The 21,412-nt window shown below is 48.0% G+C and overlaps 1 protein-coding gene across 1 annotated transcript in view; it reads left to right on the top strand.

The window, feature by feature from the left end:
- Positions 1-21,412, top strand: part of SACK1B (scaffolding CK1 anchoring protein B) — a 445,300-nt gene that overhangs the window by 43,154 nt on the left and 380,734 nt on the right. Inside the window, exon 2 of the mRNA XM_085610865.1 lies at positions 17,755-18,258. Within this exon, the coding sequence (XP_085466991.1) occupies positions 17,803-18,258 (456 nt within the window). The 5' untranslated portion in view covers positions 17,755-17,802. The remainder of the gene's footprint in view (positions 1-17,754; positions 18,259-21,412) is intronic.

Below are 21,412 nucleotides of genomic sequence, written 5' to 3'. Positions count from 1 at the left end.
GGAGACGAAGAGGGCCGCGCGGCAACCAGCGGGTGTTCCGACGTTCGTAAGCTTCATTCTGCCCGCAGTAGGAGATGAGGTAAAGCGGTGCCGCCAGGTCGCACCGGGAGCCTCACCCGGACGCCGCCATGCGTCTCGGGCGCCAAGCCACGCCCCTCCTGCTTGTCCTCTTGTTCCTTAGTCACGACGATATCCGTTAAATTCATAATCATGTTTCCTCCTTGCTCTGAGGAAATCCAGGGTCATGCTCTGGGTTATTATCTGGTTCAGACCTTCCCACTGTATCTGTTGCCCTTTTTGTTTCCCTATGCTCCTTCCCTGGCTTACCCTAAAAAAGAATTTGTAATCTGCGGGTAGTGGAAGGGGGGTATCTGTGGGTTCCTTGGTGGCCAGCCATATTGTGGTCCGAATGGGGGATTGTGGGAACATCACCATCAGTGCTTGGAAGAATCCGCTTCCTCTCCCTCGACCCCTAGGTCAAAGCTTATACTCACAGCTATCATTGCTTATCCTGGATTTATCTGCATCTGTTCTCCAACCAGGATTGTTTTTTTTTTTTTTTGAATTTTTTTAATTGAATTTTCAAAACAATATTCCCAAAGACTAATACTACACACAATAGCATCATATAAGAATCCAACCATCGAGGTACACGTCAGGAGAGATCGACTCAGCTATGTTCCCGCCTTAGTTCCCCCACCCACCACCCTCTCTACCCCCACCCCCCCCTGTCAGTGTGCCCACGGCAACCCCTCATCAACCTCTGCCTGTCGGGCCCCGTGGTCCGAGATATCCCAACTCCAGACAAGCAAGAAAACCCTGTCATTGTTCTCATGGGAGAAGGGGCCCCGCATTGACCTCCCTCTGCGCCCCCTGCTCCCACCCTGGCTACTCAACAGCTGTCAATGTAGAGTGCAGACGCTGAATCCTCCATGAGTGTACCTAAGTGGCCCCGTCCTGCATGGACTCCCCAGTAGCCCCAGTCGGCCCTGTCCCAGGTTCCACCCTCCGGTCCATGTCTACAGAATCCCTATTCCCCTCATTCAACGTCTCGCAAGATCGCAGCCCTTCTACCAACACCCCCCACGTCCTCGCCGCTTCCAGCGCCTTATCATTAGCTGCTCGTCTGGCCATCTGAAGCCGAAGCGTCCCTTCGCTTCCCGCCCAGGACAAGAAACTCGCCCTCCATCTCCGAAAGCTCGGACCGGGCCTGGCCTTCCAATTATTATTATTATTATTATTATTATTAAAACTTATATAGCGCACAGCTACCCTGGGGCATCCCGGCGCTATGAACAGTGCATCAACCGTGGGACCATGGAATAAAGATAGCGACTCACAGGGGAAACAGATGTGTTTTCAAGCCTCTGCGAAAACGCAGGGTACAGGTCTCAGCTCGGAGTTTTAATGGGAGGGAGTTCCAGAGCATTGCTGTATGCACAGAGAATCGCCTCCCTCCCGTGCGTGATCTTTTTACTCTCGGGACCTGGAGCAGACACCTCTGGTCAGACCTCAGTGCTCTATTCGCTTTATAAGGTACTACCAAGCTCCCTAAAAGAGGAGGCCCGCCGCCCTGGTATGTTTTATGGGCGATGGACAGTGCCTTGAACTGTACTCTCTCCCGCACCGGTAACCAGTGCAGTGCCTTGAGAGCGGGTCTGGCGGATTCTGTTCGGGGGATACCCATAAGGAGTCTAGCTGCCGCGTTTTGCACCTGCTGAAGCTTGTTAAAAGTCGATTCAGGGGCGCCCAGAAACAGACTGTTGCTGTAATCAAGGCGAGATGTTATCAAACCCTGAATCAACAACTTCCTTGATGGAAAGGGAAGAAGCGGAAGAATTTTCCGCGCAGCCCGCAGCAGGGCAAAACAGACTCCCGCAGTTCTTTTGGCGTGAGTTCTAAGGGAAAGATCTTGCTCCAGCCAGACTCCTAAGCTCTTAATCTCCTCTTTCATGGTTGGAAAGTCACCCATACAGCTTGGCCAACATGAAGGTGACAGAGGTGGCGCTTTGTTTCCAAGCAGCATGATCTCTGTTTTAGAGCCGTTCAGCTTCAGGGCTGAACTGCTCATCCAGGTGTAGACGTCCGCCAGACATGAGTGCAACAAGTCAGGGTTCTCCACCAGTTGAGGAAGGGCGACCACCAGCTGAGTATCATCAGCATAGCTGATGATTTTGATGTTATAAGGGGTCACCACATCCTCCAGGGGGGCCGTATAGACATTAAATAATGTCGGGCTCAGGGACGAGCCCTGCGGCACCCCACACTGGAGAGAAATAGATGGAGACTTGTTGCTTCCTTCCCAGACCTGATAGGAACGGTCTTCCAGAAATGAACAGAGCCATTTCAGGGCGACACCTGCCACACCCACCTTTGACAGCCGTTGGGTCAACACCTGATGGTCAACGGTGTCGAATGCCGCGCTCAGATCCAGGAGGATCACTGCCACTGATCCTCCCGAATCTAAGATGCGCCTCGATTCCTCAACGACCGCCAGGAGGGCCGTGTCGGTGCCATGGCCGGGACGGAAGCCGGTCTGCGAGTCTCAGAGCAGACCATTTGACTCAAGAAAGTTGGACAGTCGATGGTTAGCAAGTTTCTCAGCAATTTTGCTGAGACCTGGCAACAGAGAAATGGGCCTAAAATTGGCCAGCTCAGCCGCGTCAAGGTTAGATTTTTTTAGAAGAGCCTTGACCACGGCTTTTTTCCAAGTGGGTGGCACCAGACCACGAGAGAAGGAGGCGTTGATCAAGTTCGTAATGGGCCCAACCACAGCGATTGCCGCTTGTTTTAGGATTTTAAAAGGGACAGGGTCCATGGGGGAACCGCTTTTTATGGAAACTATAGCTTTTAATGTTTCACTTTCTGAAACTGGGCCGAACATGTCAAGGGAGAAAGGACACTCTTTTATCCCCACAGGGAGGGGTTCTTCTTGAATCCCATGAAATATAGCAACCTGGGGTAAAGAGTCTAGTATTTTTACTATTTTAGTGTGGAAAAAATTGGCCAACTCCTTACACCTCTCAGGGTCATGGGTGACTGCTGGCTCAGGAACTTTTAGCAGTTCTTGCACCACCTTAAAGGTCTCCCTGGAGGAGTTTGAGGCAAGTTGTATTCGCTCCTCAAAAAATTGTGCTTTTGCCAGGCGGAGGGCCGCTTTATAGGCTCTCATCGCTGTCCAGTAGTCCTTACGCCTGGCCGCATCAAATTTCTTCCTCCAGGCCCTTTCCAGTTTCTTACATCCTTTCTTAAGCAGGCGGAGCTCAGCCGTGAACCAGGGGGCGGAACCCACTCGTTTCTCCCTCTTCTGTAGGGTTTTCACCGGTATGAAGCCATCAAGCGAGGCAGTCAACCATCGGTTGAGGTCAGCATCTCCTTGAATCGGGTCTGCCTCAGCTACGGGTTGTAAATTTGCCAGGGCCTGAGTCCAGTCACCGATCGGTAGTCTGGACCATATACGGTCCACCACCACCTCTTGAGATGTCGGTTTAGAGGGCAGATTGATTTGCCATTCCATCGACACTAAGGAGTGATCTGACCATGGGAGCGGAAGAGCTGGTCTGGCCCTCAGCCGAGGGATGTTCGAAAATACCGGATCCAGCAAATGGCCCTTCACGTGGGTGGCTCCTGTGTTGACTAACCGGAGCTCACAAGCAGATAGATCTCCTTTGAGGTCTGCCGCGATCATATCCGCAGTGTCCTCAAAGTGCAGGTTCAGGTCCCCTAGCACAATGAAGGAAGATGTGGATGTTGCCAAGAGGGTTACCGTTTCCATCACAGAGCTTACGAAGTTGCCGACCTTACCCGGGGGTCGGTAAATCAGCAGGCCAGCCAATGTAACCGTTGGTGATACCTGTATGGAAAAGTGGCAACTCTCACAATCTGCCACCAAGCCCCTCCAGACCCTGCAATTAAGGTTATCACGATAGATAACGGCAAGTCCACCCCCTCGTCCCTCAGGTCTATCCAAATGACCGATAAGGTAACTTGGAGGGAGGGCAAGTACAATGTCCGCATCAGAACTAGAAGTAATCCACGTTTCCGACAGAAACAAGATGTCTAGTTCGTGCTCTTGAATAAGAATGTTAATTTCTACGGCATGACACGGAAGTGACCTGCAATTAAGCATGCCCCATAGTAAAGTACTTGTATCAGGAGGAGGATGAAGCAATGCGTCCAATCCTCGTGGGGGGAGTATCCGCGCACCCAAGTTGGTAACAGGGTACTTTTCCGGGGGATTAATGCGTAATGCAAGTAACTCATCTCGTGAGTAGATGATACGCAATAGTGGAGAATTTGACATAGTACCATGCCCTAAGCCCGTCTGAGCCCGGACGAGCCCAGACGGGCAGGACTCTGGCTGGACTCCGGCGTGGGTCCGGCGACTCCGCTGCGCGTCTCCGCTGCGCATCGTCATAGCGAGCTTTAAGTAGGGCGTGGAGTCCGGTCTGCGAAACTAGTGCGCTGGCCGAGTGTCACCACGAGGAGTCCCTGCCTCACCCAAGATGGCGGACGCCGTTCTAAAGTGTGTCCAGAGAGCTAAGTGAGTCCGCTCCCAACAGCGGTGCTTATTATCTTTTATGTGGGGGTAAGCGCTATATGTCAGGTCCGAAAACACAATTTGCACCGTAAATACGGAATAATATTAAAAAGCGCTAAGCGCTGCCAGAAATAACACCTAAAGTTTTAAAAGCGCGAGAGCGCTGACAAGTGTCGTGTGAGCGCGTCAAAGTCCTCCTGGAGCGCGGTTCGAGTGCCAATGCAGAGTGAGCTCCCTCTTCGCCATTATCAGACCCAAATCGCAAAACTTGTTAGTAATTTTGGTACTGGGGGTGTGCGGAAACCACAACAAAAGGCAAGTCCCCATCTCCGCTTTCAACTCGCGCTCAGTCACCTGATTCAGGCACGCCACCACGTCCGCCCAATACGAGCCCAGTCCCCGGCAGGACCAAAACATATGACCAAAATCAGCCCCCTCCACCCTGCACCGTGGGCACGGCGATTGGGAGCCTCCGAAGTACCGCAGGATTTTGACCGGGGTTAAGTAAGCCCTATGGAGAGTGTAAAATTGAATCAAGTGAAATCTAGCATTGCGCGTGCCCTTCCAGGCCCGCCGCAAAAGCTGCGCCCACGTCGTCTCGGGAATGGGCCTACCAAGATCCTCCTCCCATTTACCCCGCAAGGCATCCATGGTGCCAACCTCTCCGTGGACAGCCGCCCGTAGAGACAAGTGATGGCCCTGAATGTACTCGCCGCCATAGTGACGTACTGACATCCCCGAGAAGTTGGGGGCTCTGACAGCCCCATCTTCCATTGTTTCTGGATCCCAGATACCAAGGCGGTGTGCAAAAGATGGTCCCCACTCGGCAGGTCATACGCCCCCTGCAAGTCCTGGAATGACAACAAAACGCCATCCCTGTATAAGTCCCCAATCATGTGGACCCCACACTCTTCCCAGTGAGCCAGCGCCGACCAATCCCCGCCATGTGGGAGGGCCGTGCACATGCCCAGGGGTATCTCCGGGGCATACGGCACCGCGAAGCCTGCCCTTTTCTGACTACGGATCCAGCACAGCCGGAGTGTGCGCTCCTCGAGGGTAAGCTGGTCCAGTCTGAGCCTCTGCCGAAGCACAATGAATGACAGCACATGTCGCGGGATGACCCTATCTTGCGGGCCCTCGGGGCCTCGAAATTCACGCGCCACGGCCTGCGTCAGCCACTGCAGCTGTGCCGCCAAGTAGTACCATTCAAAATCTGGGGCTGCCAGCCCTCCCTCCTCCCGCGGCCTCATCAGCGTTGATAGCGCCACTCGTCGCCTCCCATTTCCCCAAATAAACCCTGTCATCAATGTCCGGAGCGTCTTGAAAAAGGTGACCGGGATCCATATCGCAAAGTACGGAAAAAATAGAGCAGTCGCGGCAGCACTATCATCTTCAACAGCGCTACCTGTCCAGCAACCGAAAGAGGAAGGGTGCGCCAGAACGCCATACTACCCTTGAGCCCCCTCAGCGCGCCCCCCACATTCCCCTCAAAAAGGTCATTGGGGGTGTGGAATATACGAACGCCCAGGTACGGCAAGCAGATAGGCTCCCACCGCAGATCCGCCAACTCCGAAGGCTGCTGCACTCCCGGGGACAAAGGAAACAGGCAGGTCTTAGTCCAATTCACCTGCAACCCCGACAAGCGACCAAACTCCTCTAGCAGGGTTTTGGCACCCCGGAGGGAAACCCCCGTATCGGCCAGATATAACAGGAGGTCATCCGCATACAGCGAGATGTAATGTAGCTCTCCTCTCAACCAAACGCCCTCGTAGTACTGCCCTTACCGGGCATGGGCCGCCAGGGGCTCAACCGCCAGTGCGAACAACAGTGGGGAGAGAGAGCAACCCTGACGCGTGCCCCTCCCCACCTGGCAAGCCGCTGATATAGTACGTCCCGTACGAACCCTAGCCGTGGCGGAGCTATATAACAGCTCGGTCCAGCGCACAAAATTATCACCCAGGCCAAACTCCCTCAGTACCCCGAACAGATACGGCCACTCCACACTGTCGAATGCCTTTTCGATGTCCATCGATAGCACCACAGCGTCCGACATACCCTCCCCTCCCTCTCCCATTATCCGCACCAACCGGCAGATGCACGTCACAGTATTCCTAGTCGGAATGAACCCCGATTGGTCTGAATGTACCAGGGAGCGCATGTGACCCAAAAGTCTCATGGCCAAGATCTTACTAAGGATCTTATAGTCAACCGAAAGCATGGAGAGCGGCCGGTATGCCGTCGTAGAGGTGGGAACCCCGTCCTTCTTCAGCAACGGTACTATGATCGCCTCTCTCATAGTGACCGGAAGCCGTCCCAGACCCCACGCCTCCCTATATACCGACTGTAGCCGTGGTGCCAGAGCATCCAAGTATGCAGCATAGAACTCCACCGGAAGGCCATTAGCCCCAGGAGTCTTCCTCCGGGCCATATGTTTAACCGCTGTCCTGATTTCTCCCAGAGAGATATCTGATCCTAACGCAGAGCCCTGCTCGGGATCCAAGCGGGTCAACCCCGCCGCTTCCAAGTAATCGTCCAGTCCATCTGGTAGACCCTGCATCCTACTCTGGTACAGCAACGAATAATAACCCAGGAACTGGTCATTAATCTCCTTTTGCGAGTGAACCAGGCTCCCCGTTGGCGCAGCCAGCGACACCACCGGGGAGCCCCAAACCGCCGGATCAGCCAGCCAGGCCAAAAGCGACCCCACTTTGTCCCGTTCAGCCTGTGCCTGCACAATTTATTCCTTATAGTCATAGCAGCGAAGCCGCTCAACCTGAAGGGCTACCTCCTCCCGCGCCGCCAACAGCTCCCCCCGAGCACCCCCAGCCACGTGGTCGTCTAACACTGTCTGGCGCAGCCGCGTCTCAGCCCGGTCAACATCCCATAACAGCACTTTGCGCGTCCCAGCCACCGACGAGATGCAAATCTCTCTCACCACCACTTTGAGCGCGTCCCACTCCTGCGCTCTACTCGTCGCCGTCCCCGAGTTGCTTAGGAAGTAGCGCTCCACACCCTCCCCCAACTCCGCATGCAGGGGTTGTGGTCCGAGAGTGTCTTTGCCAGGTACTCACTATAGGGCGTAAGCTCTAGGGCTCCTGGGGTACACAAAAAGCCATCCAGTCGAACATGTAAGTCATGCGGCACTGAATAAAAGGAGTAGTCCCTGTCTAACGAGTGGTGTACCCGCCAGGCATCCACAAGGCCCCACGCCTCCTGCCAATCCCGTCTCACCTTGGCCACTCTACGCACCGCTGATTGAGCTAGCGGAGGGTGGGATCGGTCCAATTCCACATTCGCTACAGAATTAAAGTCCCCCCCGATGAACACCGTTCCAGCTAAGTATGCTGCCAGCTTCCCAGAAAGCCGCGCAAAGAATGCAGAGTGATCGGAGTTCGGGGCATATACACTGCAAAATGTCACATCTCTGCCATCCAGGCGGCCAGACACCAACACAAACCTCCCCTCAGGGTCTACTAGTGTGGTCAAAGGTTGGAAAGGAACCCCGGCTCGTACCCAAATTAAAGTCCCCCTAGCAAAGGCGGAGAATGTAGTGTAGAACAACTGTTCCCTCCATCTCCTCTGTAGCACCCGCCCCTCTGCCTCGTCAACGTGTGTCTCCAGCAAGAAGGCCACCTGGATCCCCCTACGGACTAAATAAGCATGTACCTTATATCGTTTCCTCATGGAGTTCAGCCCACGCACATTCCAAGTGACACATCTCAACTCAAGTCGGGTCGCCATATGGAAGGATACAGCAGAGCACAATCCAACACAGCGTAGCGGGCACACTGACAAACCCCTTCCCCTGCAAAACATCCCCAACAAACCCCCTTCCCTCCCTTCCCCAGAACAGGCTCTAAACCATAGTTACCCATCCAAACACAGTCCCAACGAAGAAAAATACCCTGGTAGCTACCAGGGACTCACAATAGGTGTGAGGTAGAAGGGGTGACCTAGCACCAGCACAAGCCGGACCGCGATCCCACCAGCCCACCCTATGCGTCAGGCCTCAATCGTCACATTCCCCTCTTCCCGGCAGCGTCCCGCCCCCGGTGGCCCCCCCGACCACGAGACCCCCGCCAAGCCTCCCACCATCGTCAGCAGAACCCCTGCCACTCCCCACTGCGCCACAGAACAACCCCCAACGTGCCAACTCCGGCTGTAGACCAATGAGAAAGAGGCATCATCACTCATCCAAGAGGCCATCGGCAGTTCCTGGCGTAACCCCCGGCAGGTGTTCGACGTCCTCCCCAGTGTCCTCCGACCCCGGCGAGTCCGCCCCCGCAGACGTCCGCCGGGAGCCCGAGTCCGCCGGCGACACCGAAGCCGCCGCTCCAGAAATAGCAGAGACTGCCTGCAGAGTCGCCTGCCTCTCCAGCTCCGTCTGAGAAGCCGACGGCGATTGTCCATTCTTCGCACGTTGTCTATTGCGGCGGCCCTGACGGGGTCGTGGCCTGGCCCCCACCTCCGGTTCTTGCCGACCAGTGCCGTCCCCACCTGCACGATACTGCTCCAGCCAGTGCCAGGCGTCGTCTGGCGCTTCAAAGAATGTAGATGTCCCGTCCACCATCACCTTCAGACGTGCTGGAAAGAACAGAGCATACTGGATCCCCTCCTCCCGGAGGGCCTTCTTAACTGCCATGAAAGAGAAGCGGCTCCGCTGGACCTCCTGGGAATAATCAGGGTAAAGAGAGACCGAGGCATTATCCACTTTGTACGGACCTGATGTCCGGGCATTCCGCAATATAAGGTCGCGGTCCCTGTAATGCAGCAGGCGTGCAACCACCGGCCTAGGGGGACGACCCACAGCCGGTGGGCGAAACGGCACTCGGTGGGCCCTCTCCAGGGTGTAGAACTGCGACAATCCTTCCGGGGCCACCACCTCTCGCAGCCACTTCTCCAAATACTCAACCATCTTGTCCCCTTCAATTCTCTCGGGAAAGCCCACCACCCGGATATTATTGCGCCTGTTGCGTCCTTCCGCCTCCTCAGCCCTTTTCTCCAATATCTGCACTCTACGCGATAAGTCACTCAGGGAGGCCTCCGTCGCCTTCTGGGCAGGTTCCAGCGTCTCTAGCTTGTGTTCTGCATTTTTGACGCGGTCAACCAGTTTGCCATGATCAGCGCGCAAAAATCCAAGGCTCGTGGACACTTGCGCTATGTCGTGGCCCAATGCCTCCCGCGTGTCCGATATGGCCTTAAGGATTTGATCCAGCTGCTGCTGCCGGAGTCCCGCTGCCGAAGTTCCAGCCGGGTCCTGAGCCTGAGAGTCAGGCGGGTCCTCCCGGTGCTCAGCCTGGGCCGCCTCCGGGCCTCGCCGCGGCTTACTCATACCCGGGCCCCGACAGCAGTCCAGCTCCAAGGCCGATGAGCCCGCACAGTGAACACCAAGGAGCGGGATATTCGCACTGATCTCCCTGCTCAGCAACAACAGTTCCAGGTGCCCGATACCTCCACCAAGGTCGTTTCTCTATCCGCCGTACCTAGCTCAGGGGCCACAGCAGCAACCGCCGCCAGGCAGGAGGGGGCCGGTGGGCAGCAATGGGAGTATGTGGGTGTGTCGCGATCGCAGTCACTCCGGGGTTATGCCATATGCTGAGGAATCCAGTACCGCTCCCAGCTCAGCGCACTGGGGGACCACACTGCCCCGGACCTGTCCCGCTGGTTGAGGGCTCCCTCCGCCGCCCAGAATGCGCAGGCCCAGCACGCCCGGCGCCAACACCAGCAAAGGCATCCGGTCACTACAACAGCCGGGCGCAGGCCACTGGACACCCCATACACTGTTGTTTCCCCCTACAGCACCAACTGTCTCAGAAGCCCACAAGGGAGGCGCCAAGTCCCCTGCACTGCCACTTGAAGCGGAGGCCACCACAGATCCAGTCCTCGCTAGCCCTCCCGTGGGCAGATGTCCACGTACTCCAACACGCGGGGGCGCGATCGCCACAGCGCTATGGGGCCGTCTGGCGCCTCAGAGGCCCCCCGGCACCTGCACTGCTGTCGCCGTGGGCCGCGGTCCGCCCTCCAAGGTCCTGAAGCGTCACGGCCAGGCCCAGCTTAACTCCAGCCGGCGCCGGTGCCGCCGATCCAACTGCGCCTCCCCAGGCCTAGCAGGCTCCGCTGATGCTACCAGCCGTCCGCGATCCTCCGCACCCCGCCTGGGCCGACACCGCTCCCTCTGCTTACCTCGGGGCCAGAAAGCCGCACCGCGGCCGACGATCCGCCCCGGCCGGGTCACCTGCTACTTCCGGCGGGGCCGCCCCATATGCAACACCGGGGATGAGAGGCCCTTCACAGGCCGCAAGCAAGATGGCCGGGCCCCACCAGGCAGGTCCTCCGCAGTCGCCGAACCGGGCGGCCCCCGGCACCTCCGCATGAAGCTCGACCCACCGGCAGGCTCCTCTCCATCCGGGGGAGCCCCCTCCTGGGACTCAGACGCCGCCGGGAAGGGTCAAATCAGGATAATTCGCACGGCCGACACGGAGCTCAGAGCTCACGTGTCCATGCTCGGCGGTGTCCAAGCCACGCCCCCTCCAACCAGGATTGTTATGTGTTTTCTGAAAGATCTTCTGTTTAATATACTCATCATTAGAATAGGTATTTTCTTTTTCCTGTGAGAACTTCTTCAAGTGTTTCTGGAGTTTATTTTTCTTTTATTGGGCGAAATAGTCCTTGTATTCATTAACCTTTCAGTTCTCTTCCTCTAGTTTCTTTTTGTAGACTTTCAATTGGACCTGTGTCCTTAAAGCTAAAATTATTCTGTATTTGTCAATGGTAGAATTCATAAGTGGTCTAAAGCAACAAGGTGCCTTTTCAAAACATTTCCCCTGTGTAATATGTGACCAGTGATTGCAAAATAAAATGCGTTCTACAACAACTGTATGTTCAAATACGAACATTCTATGCACCGTGGTGGAGTGGTCCTTCGTTGAACACCACAATATGCTTTTGCCTCAATTCAGTATAGGTTTTGACTTAATGTCACTTGGGCATTAGTTCTAAAATAATTGAGAACCAATTTCTTCGATGCAACACTCATAAATGTGTTACTATGTAAGTTTGAAGTTATAAAAAACACATCTATATGATTTATGATTGTCCCTCTCAGACATATAGAATAATGTATGGAGGTGCAATTGAAGCATTAGTATTGATTTATTTTCATTAGACAAATATCAGTAAAGGTTTTGAAACTGCAACTCACTCTACTAGAAATCAGTCATAGTAGCCAGGTTTTGGTGTGATACAGCAGTTCCATATTCATTATTTCACTCTTTCCTTTCTTGCTGACATCAAAAGGTGTTTCTTCATACCTTCGTGTGAGTTTTAGAATGCGCATGGTGTATCATGTCATCATGTTCTGGGGATGTTCACATGGACATTACTTGGTGTCAAATGGTTGTATTGCTCAGAATGATGTCGGGGTAGGAGAATCACTGGAAAATCAGTCCACAATGCTCTCTGCATACTGTCTAAGGAAGAGAAATACCTTAAAGGAGCATAGGCCTTAGTGCTCACCAATCCATCAATAGGACATACTGTGCCAGTGCCAGCATACCACTTAAACCCAAAAAATGCACCATTTGAATCCCTTGTGCTGACGCCCCTAAGTTTGGTCAGGAATACATTACATAAAAGGGTTCTTTTTATCACACTGGATTGGGGCTCAGCTTTGCACCTGAATGAGCACCTTATAAAAAGGAGATTGCATGCATAGGGTATTACTTTCATGGAAATACTAATGGTCAGATGTTATAAAATGTATTTGACCATTGTGGGTCACAAGACTGAACATATGCATGTCAGTGTCTCCCTTTTTTAGCCAAATGAAAGGAGAATTTCCACGGGGGTAAGGAAGGACTTTGATATTCTCCCTCCACCTTGCTCAGAGCTGTGAAGAATATCAATGGAAAATGACACATGACGATGCTTTAGCCTGTTGACAGGTCGTAACGCCTACTTCTTATTAGCCCTATGCACTGTCGTGTGCCAATTGTATGTTTGCTCTTAACATAGGCTAAATGCCTAGTCTTTTTCAGTGGTATTTTAAAAGCCTTAGGTCACATAACTCTCACCGACTTGATGACAGCCGTAATTGCTTTTTAACCAAGAGCTCAGTTCGTATTCTTTGTTTCTGAGTAAAAACCAATTTCAGACGTAGCAGTGAAGACGCGGTCTCTCTGTTTATCTGCACGCAGGCAGGTATTATAATTTGGATGCCTGCCATGCGAGTAAGGACGAAGGCTCCAGGCTTGCATTTGCAACTTTCTCTCCACAATCACGAAATGGCTTCAAATCTGATGCCGTTCATTAAATCACCAAAAGCCCATCTCCTCAAATATGCCATTTCCCCCCAGGTTATTTAAACCAATCTATATAGTATAATTTAAATCGACTTACTAAAGTGCAGGGTATCATTTTGCTGAAGGTCATCTGCAGGTCAAGGCTTTGTAATGTATACATCCAAGTCTAACCACTGGGTGTTAGGAGAGCAAGTATACTGTATCTCAAACTCTAAAGTCTTCAAGTAGGAAAAGAAGGCGATCCTGATCTTGTGTGGTGGTTGAGGCACAGGAAAACCAACATGTGCATACTTCACACATAGAAACAAAAAAAAAAAAAAAAAAAAGATCTAACCACTACAGAACAGAAGTTGACAATGGGTTATTGCCTCATTTGATAAAATATCTTCCTGAGTTGCTTTGTGTCCTATCTCCAAGTCAGTGGAACTGAAAATGTATATGTGTTAACCACATGGCCAGGAGTCAAAACAGTGTTGATCTGAGGAATATCAGACATCAATACCAGCTATTTCCGGGGGGAACAATTGATGCTCCTAACTGGGGTGACCGTGAACACCAGGGACTGCTCTGCTGGCTAACTCCTGGATCACCTATGGAAATTTAAGAATACTACAGGAGGAGGTTGCACCAAAACCTTTGTAAATCCGGCTCAAAGGGTTTACTTTACAAAACAATGCAGTCTTGTAATAGATGAAAATTCTAAAGTGTGAAAAAGTGTACTGATTCCTCTAAATGCATGGTCTTGGACATTTGGCACTTAGCAATAAGGATTGTCCACATAAACTTGGCCTCCACTAGAAACTAGTGACAGGAGTAAGCTACAGTGGCTGTATATTCTAACCCATTCTATAACAAGGCTTGCAGGAGGAGTCAGACACCATTTGGAAGTAGCTGACACAAGGAACCACATTCTGTTCTGATGAGAACCAGTTTGACCAAATAAGAAAAATATACGCTATTAGAAAAACGTCTGTGTGTGTGTGTGTTTATTTAGATCAACTATCCCGCTGTATTAATGAACACACATTCCTACATTTACAAATGAGTACCACTGAGTTGGGTAACAGTAACCGTCTGTTATTCAGCACCAAGATACCCACGGGTGAATGTGTGTTTTACAAATACACATTTTGTTATGTTATTACTATAGATCAAAGTTCAAATTAAGGGTTTAGTGCAGGAAAATGATTGTAATGAGAAAAACACGTTTTACTGAAACAATTCTTTGAATAGCCATGTGGTCTCTTTAAAGGGATTTTACCGTTTACCATAATGCATAAATGTAACTCCATGAATCCTAGTTTTGGTTAAATACATTTAGGTAAAACAAGAACACATGAAAAAGTACCATGGCATAATCCAAGTATGCAGATGTGTGTATATGCTGTTTATCACCATTGTTGAGGGAGAGGCATCATTCCTCACGTTCCCCATGCTGAACAATGGTAATAAATAGGATTCTAAACTATGTACATCTATATTTGAATTATGTGTGTGTTTTCATCATTTCAAGACATTATTAGTTTTCTGGTCTATAGTTTTTAACCTGCAAGAGCACAGCATTTTACATATTTGGACACATATGCACTAAAGTACATTTTATGATCCTTGCTTTACACAGTGATTTTGGAAAAAATTTCAGAGTGGGTGTGCTGCCATTAATGTTACATCACTGAAGTCATAGGGGTTTTGAAAAATCCTATTGTCACACAAAGAACAAGCATAGAAAATGAGTAACACCTATTCAGCAGGGGACTGGCAAGGGTGTGGTTAATAGCCGATAGTGCATTTTGGAGTACACTTCCGCAAATCTATTATTAAAGCATAGAGTGGTAGCACACTGTCATTTACAGAGAGCACATTTTCCATTGAAATGGCTGCAAAAATGCACTGATGTACAGTTTTACTGATGCAACTATATACTACAAATCCAATATTGTGTAAAAATCGGGTTTTAGGGAATATTTATCATTTGAACGTCACCAAATAAAGTGTCTTGATTTGTTTGGATCATATTGAAATCTTTGTTTGCTTCACACCTCAGAAAAACAAAACATGTGCACCCTTTTCTTTCCTTTCTGTTGATATATTTTGAAATATTTGTACTGTTGATTTACAGTATTTAAATGTTGTTGTGTGTTAAACTGACACCCTACAGCCTTTCCTTTCAAACTCCCTATACTCCTTCAAGAATGTCTCAAAGTTCACTTTACCAAATTCTCCAACTTTACAGTCAGAGAAAGAAAATGAAACAACAATTTCCATGTTAAAATAATAAGCAGCAATTTGTCAGAAGACATCACCTGGCATTTGACCTCTGTCTTTGAAGGCACAGCAAATGTGCCAAAATAATAACAAAATATAAAGACATCTTTATTGCTTACTCACCTTCTGAACTCCAGCATGACTATTTTGGAGGTGCCGCAGCACACCCACCACCCTTACTTTCAGCGCCTATGCTTGCACAGAAACTATTTATTTCCTTTAAGACTGTAAATTGATATCATCTGGTTCATTAATGAGACTCAATAATCTTTTATGTCAGTCTAGAAATAATACTTGCACACCCATTTTACACCCACTGCTGAAACCAACACCCTACTGTGCCTTCCTTAAAACACAATCCTTATTTTTTAAACAAAAGAAAGGATTTTGAAATTAAGACGTTTGCAGAGTGTTAGAATGATATCATTTTGCTGATGGATTTGGAAAACAATGATGTCTCAGACTGTCGGTGTACAGCCCATGACTCATTTGTATTTTGAAAGCAATTACACTAACATTCATGTTCAGGCTAGCAATAATATTAGTATGAACCTGGGTAGCTCTGATGTGAAGCTGTAGTTGCCAGAGGATTCCCTGAAAGCACTTATTGGAACACTGAGAGTTGTACTTTTTTGGCTATGTGTGAAATTTATGAGCGTTGTCAGACTGTGTGCCTTATATTTGCGACAACTGTTTCGCAAATGTACATCGCCATCATGGTCAAAGTAATTTTCAAATTTTGATTCCAAGCAAGACTCTGTCAAACATGAATTCCAAAGGTGTGCTGAAAATAAAACATAAAGGCCATCATTTCATTGGCCGCACAAAATACACAAGAGCTGTTTTCCACCCCAGTGTATGTTTACTTTGACACTGCCCCAAATTTCCAAATCATGTAAACGTGGAAAAGCGTCAAATCCTTACACCTCCCGAGGTGCGTCGTAACATGGAGATATTTCTTTATTTCTCATCATTTTGTCCTCTGCAGCACACATAGAAGGATGAAAATAACTCTTAGGATTGTTTCTGTGCACCCCTTCCTGCAAGAAAACAAACCTGCATGCACTGGAGGCACCCTTGCACCAGGGCGCTAGGCTGCCAAAACGGTGTCAGCACAGGGAGAAAGGACACAAATGTGTTGTATTTCACTTTGGAATAGGGCAGCACAGCAAGGTGACTTGTTGCGGTGCAACAAAATCCAATAAATGAGGGCCTCAGTATTTATTGTGTGTTCACATTTTGCAATAGAATGATGAGCAATTTGAGGTCAATACCTTTTTCTTCCAAAACATTCTACATCATACTACAGTGTTGACTTTATTTCAGAGATCCTATGTCTATACTTCTTGTTCAATTTGACAGGAAATCTATAGGTTACTTTTTAACACAGAGTGATGCAAAACATGTGAAATTGCTGCTTTAGAGATGAAAAAATAATGCAAACTAGAAAATAGAATAATTCCTATAGGTGTGATTGGAGAAACTGCAATTCCACAAAGAGGCTTTCCTCCATTTTTCTTAAATAGACTCTCACCCTTAGCAAACAAAACTCAGCTTTTTCTACAGTTATCTCATAAAGATCTGTTATAGGCTTAATTTCATAGGTTGAATGGAAAACCAGTGGTCATGTAGGAAAGCATCAAGAGCTATCCCCGGCGTGGCAAACTGGATTACATGAAGCATTGTGGACAGAGCCCAGTCTTAATGAAGAAGCTTGTACATGGTATTCTCTGCTTGTAGGATCTTGGTCATAAATTCTATACAGTGTCATTAGAGCTGCACTATCCAGATTTCCTTAAAGTTTGAACTTGTTTTTAATTATCATAGGCATGCTCTATCCTTGGCTCATCTCCCTTGGACTAAAGCAAAGGTTTCATATTTGCTGCCAACCTCTAATGAAAAAACATGTATATTATGAAATATTCAAAATGCGAATATCTATGGATATTTCCGTTATGATATATTATGAGTTAAGTCCCCTTCATGGATCTAGAAACTGTATGATCTTGCAGAAAAGCAATGAGATTACCCCAAACGAGTTAAACTCTGTGACAAGATCCCAAGCTAGACTAAGTGTAGGGTGTGCTTGCAGTATTCGCAGATGGGCTAGCGAAGTTCTTTCATAACTGTACATATTGTGATTGACGTTTGGTGACGGATTTGTCCTCAGATCTAATTCAGAACTCCAGAGACAAACTTCTAGCTTGTAGAACCGCTTCCACCAGTTCCGAGGACAGAAATTCAAGAGGGTAGTAGAATGCACGCATGTACTCAAAATAGATAGAAGAGGCATAAGAGATTTTCAATTCCATAAGAGAGAAGAAAAAGCACAATATGGAAGGAAAATATTTTCCAGAAGAACACTAAGTGGGCTGTGTCTTGTACAAAGATACTGCAAAGTGGGGATGCTCAGTAGAAACTTTCAAGCTGATTTATCACAAAAACATTAAATGCGTACAAGGACCCCTTTAAAGAACTGGTGGAGAAAAACAGTACATGAATTCAGAATATGTTTAATACACGAAGATGTGTAGCCTGTGCTGGTAGTAGGTAGGGTAACCGGAAGAGATGTTGAGATGGTGACCTCTGCCTTCAACGTTTGTATTTCTTATAATTCAAAGGTGTTTCAGCATGTTTTTCTTTTTTTAGGTCTGGATTGACTCTGCATGTATGGGCATACTGGGTGACATGCAGTAGATGCCTTCCATAATGGATTCACTGTCTGCGCTTTCCTCTTTGCATGAGGAGTCCAAATCAGAGAACTACATTGAACCTCACTATAAGGAATGGTACCGTGTGGCTATCGAAGAGTTGATAGAAGGAGGGGTCGAGGCTTACCAACAATTCATTGCTAAGGAGCGGGTGACTGAATTTCTTGCTGAGGAGGAGCTTACCCACATTCTGAACAACATAAAGAAGCCGCCTGAAAATGTGGCTTATTCCACCGATGACAACACAGACGATGCCTCTTCATCTGGGACCTATTGGCCTATTGAGTCAGATGTGGAGGCTCCAAACCTGGACCTGGGCTGGCCAAACCTAATTTCTGGACTTTCAGGACCAACAAAAATTGATTTACTTTTTCATCCTCCACGCGCACATCCACTAACAATAAAGGAAACTGTCAGAAAGATGATGAAAGATGCGAAACAGGTAAGATCCTCTTTTCTTCAAGTGTGAGCCTTTTGTACGTCATGCTAGGTGTTCAGCACACAAAGTACCTAAAGAGTCCATGTTCTTTCCATACAGTGGAAGTAGGTTATGGAACATATACTAATGGATGTGTCTTGTCCGTGATACATTTTGTATTTTAAAGGTATACAAGGGATCTATCTGGTAGGATGGACCCAAAGTGCCACTGAGAAGTTTTACTGTAAAACATCTAGTCGAAAACATCGAAAGGTCAAGTAGTCTGTATACGTTATCAGAAGCCTGACATGGGATCACTATGTATTATTTACATTAGTGCTTTTCTTTGGTTTACTTGGCATAAGAAGTTATCATTTTTTTCAAACACTAATATGTTTGTTGCAGGAAATTAATTTAGACGTCCTCCGTGTAGTAATCTGAAGGCGGTCGTAAAGTAAAGACTATATATACATTTTATGTTAGCCAGTAGGTGGGGCATTCAGAGAAAACCTTTGTTTGCTGTAACAAAAGTATATTATCTGCAGGCCTAAGGGGTTTTCCACCTGCTGCTGGCAAATTGGCATATGTAATGGATTGCTGATTGCACATAATGTTTAACTTTGTCTACACTCCAGGGGAAAGCTACTTTTTGAGCAAAGGGCATTCATTAAATAGTAGTGTGTATTTTTATGTTTTGAATATTTATACGCATACTTAACTGACGAGTACAAAAGGAGACTTAAAATTGCAATTTCCAGGCATTCATTTTTGGAATGTCGCAATGTACCATAATTGAGTTATATCATAGAATTACGAGAAATATTTTATGATAATAACGTAATTCTAATAAATTGTGTGTTTTTAATTCTCTGTCTTTTCTGCAATGGTAATAGTCAACATACTTCTTTTGGATCTGGAATGAAATTTTAGAAGATTCTAAATAGATGAGAAATCACGTGCTTATTTTATCGTGTTAGCTATCTGCTTTACTCCCAGAGTCTCTCCCTAGTGTCACCTGCATGTCATTTATAGTATATGGCACGAAAAGAAGCAAGCCAGCATGATGTTTGAATAACATTCTAAAGCAAGGCAAAAAACTCACATTATTTATAATGACAATACATTTATTTGTGTTGCTCAAACATTATTTTGAAGCATACAATTTCAAACTACAGCAATTTAACTATAATTTCTTGCGACAAATATGTTCTCGAGTTAGAATGAGCATTCATTTTAACCTAAGGGTCAGCTTTCATGATCTTGCTGTTGCTTTCACAATCTCAGAAGAGCTTACATATTTTAGTCTGAAAGAGAAGCAAACGTATAGTCTCCTCAGACACTGGCTCTGATGATAGTCGGTCACGGATGGAGTTTTGCGGTTTCAGCAGCATACCACAATGCCTTTGATGGCGCAACAGTTAGATGAGTCCCCATAGTGTTGTCCCATCCTCCCTCTCTCTAGTCAGTGAAGTTGCTCTGTATTGTGCATGACACATTCACCTTCATGAAGAAGTTGGAATCCATCTGGGCTCAATCCTCCTCGAGTCCACTCTATTACACATTGCCATTCAATGTCCTCAGGTTCTTGCAGAAGTTGCGATAAGTTAGTTATCACAGTGGTGGGCAGAGCCAGCATTGACAGAGCAGAAGCAATAACACTGATGTATTTGCTATGATGAGCCTTACAATATGAAGGGATCATTGCTGTCAATGTGGAGACTGTGATTAAAGGAGACATCAAGGAAAACATCTTGTTTCATCCCCCTAATCTGCTGGTTTTACACTGAGGTGTGGATCATTAAACGTTTCTGTTGAAATCTTACAGCATTATCACTTCCAATCCAGCGTTCCCTGTTGTGTGTCGGGGGAAAGACCTGCAGTGCGGTCTCATGAGGTGTGCAATGCAAAAGCACCCACTAAGTCACCACTTCCAGGAGGTGCGCCTGTAACCTGCAGATCCACATAAGACGCCGTGGATGTTGCATGAAACACTCAGCCGTCTTGTGAGCTCCTTATCTCTGGGAGCGCCAAAAAGTTTGAAAGTGAACATCATTAGTTTTGTCCAATTTTTTCTTAGTTTATTAAGATTAGGGGGAACCCCCATCTATCGTTGGCTATTAAGAGCTATTGTGTAGATGGGAAATGTGGTATGATTTCTGACACGATGTAATTAAAATCATTAAATAAACATAGATACAGCAAATCCACGATATGCCCTGGATCTGCTTTTTGCCTAAGCTCCAAATGCCCCTTCATCGTGCTGCTGGTCTTATTTGTGTTTTCCCTCTCTCCGGCTAATTGATAAAATGTTACATTTGTGGAAATAAAACGCGAGCTTCCTTCTATTCTACACATTGAACATGATCCAGAAACAACCCCCTCTGTGCCAATTGTTAAGACATATATTCGTTTCTATTGTTGATTTAAACTCAGTTTACCCTGGTGACCATGCAACCACCGCAGAGACGTCTGTGCAACTGGTATTGCATGTAGTTGAGTCACAGTAGGTCCCCTCAGCCATGCACTCTTCAGAGCTTCAAACAATGAGTACCACGCAGCTGGGTGATATGAACACCTGTCATCGATGGTTTTGCCAAGCACTCCTTTGGCAGCACTAACTACTGTGAAATAGCCAAATGAAGTGTCTACGGTTGCGTTGTAGCTAGTGCATGCTATGTAAGTCATATACATACGAAACACTTTTTATCAAGACCGAAAGACATTGAAATTCTAAGGGCAACCTGCATAAATCCCCGGATGTGGCCTCACCATTCTGGAACTGTGCCAGTACTGTCTTCCGTTCTGATTTGTACCAGCGCTGCACACACCTTGAGCATTTTCTAAATCCTCAGTTAACCTTTTCAGGGTTTTCATTTCTGCCACTGTCTGTGACAGACCCATTATGCCGAAATATGTGGGTGCAGAGGGAAATAGCTGTTCAGACACTGGTTTGGGAACTAAGCAAATCTAGACAACACAAGGGTCATTGGTGGCACGCTGAACGACCATCATAACGTTTTTAACATACAGCTTTGAATAAGGATATTCATGATAGATCAGACAGGAGAGGTAGCAAATGTACAAATTACTGCATGGTATATTGTAAGAATGCTGGATTAAAGGGTCCCGCGGAAACCAGTGGTTGTAACAACTGGGATCTTTCCATTGACATCATTTA

The sequence above is a fragment of the Triturus cristatus genome, chromosome 6 (assembly GCF_964204655.1).
Source record: "Triturus cristatus chromosome 6, aTriCri1.1, whole genome shotgun sequence".
Taxonomy (NCBI): domain Eukaryota; kingdom Metazoa; phylum Chordata; class Amphibia; order Caudata; family Salamandridae; genus Triturus; species Triturus cristatus.
This window is presented reverse-complemented; position numbering and strand designations above follow the sequence as displayed.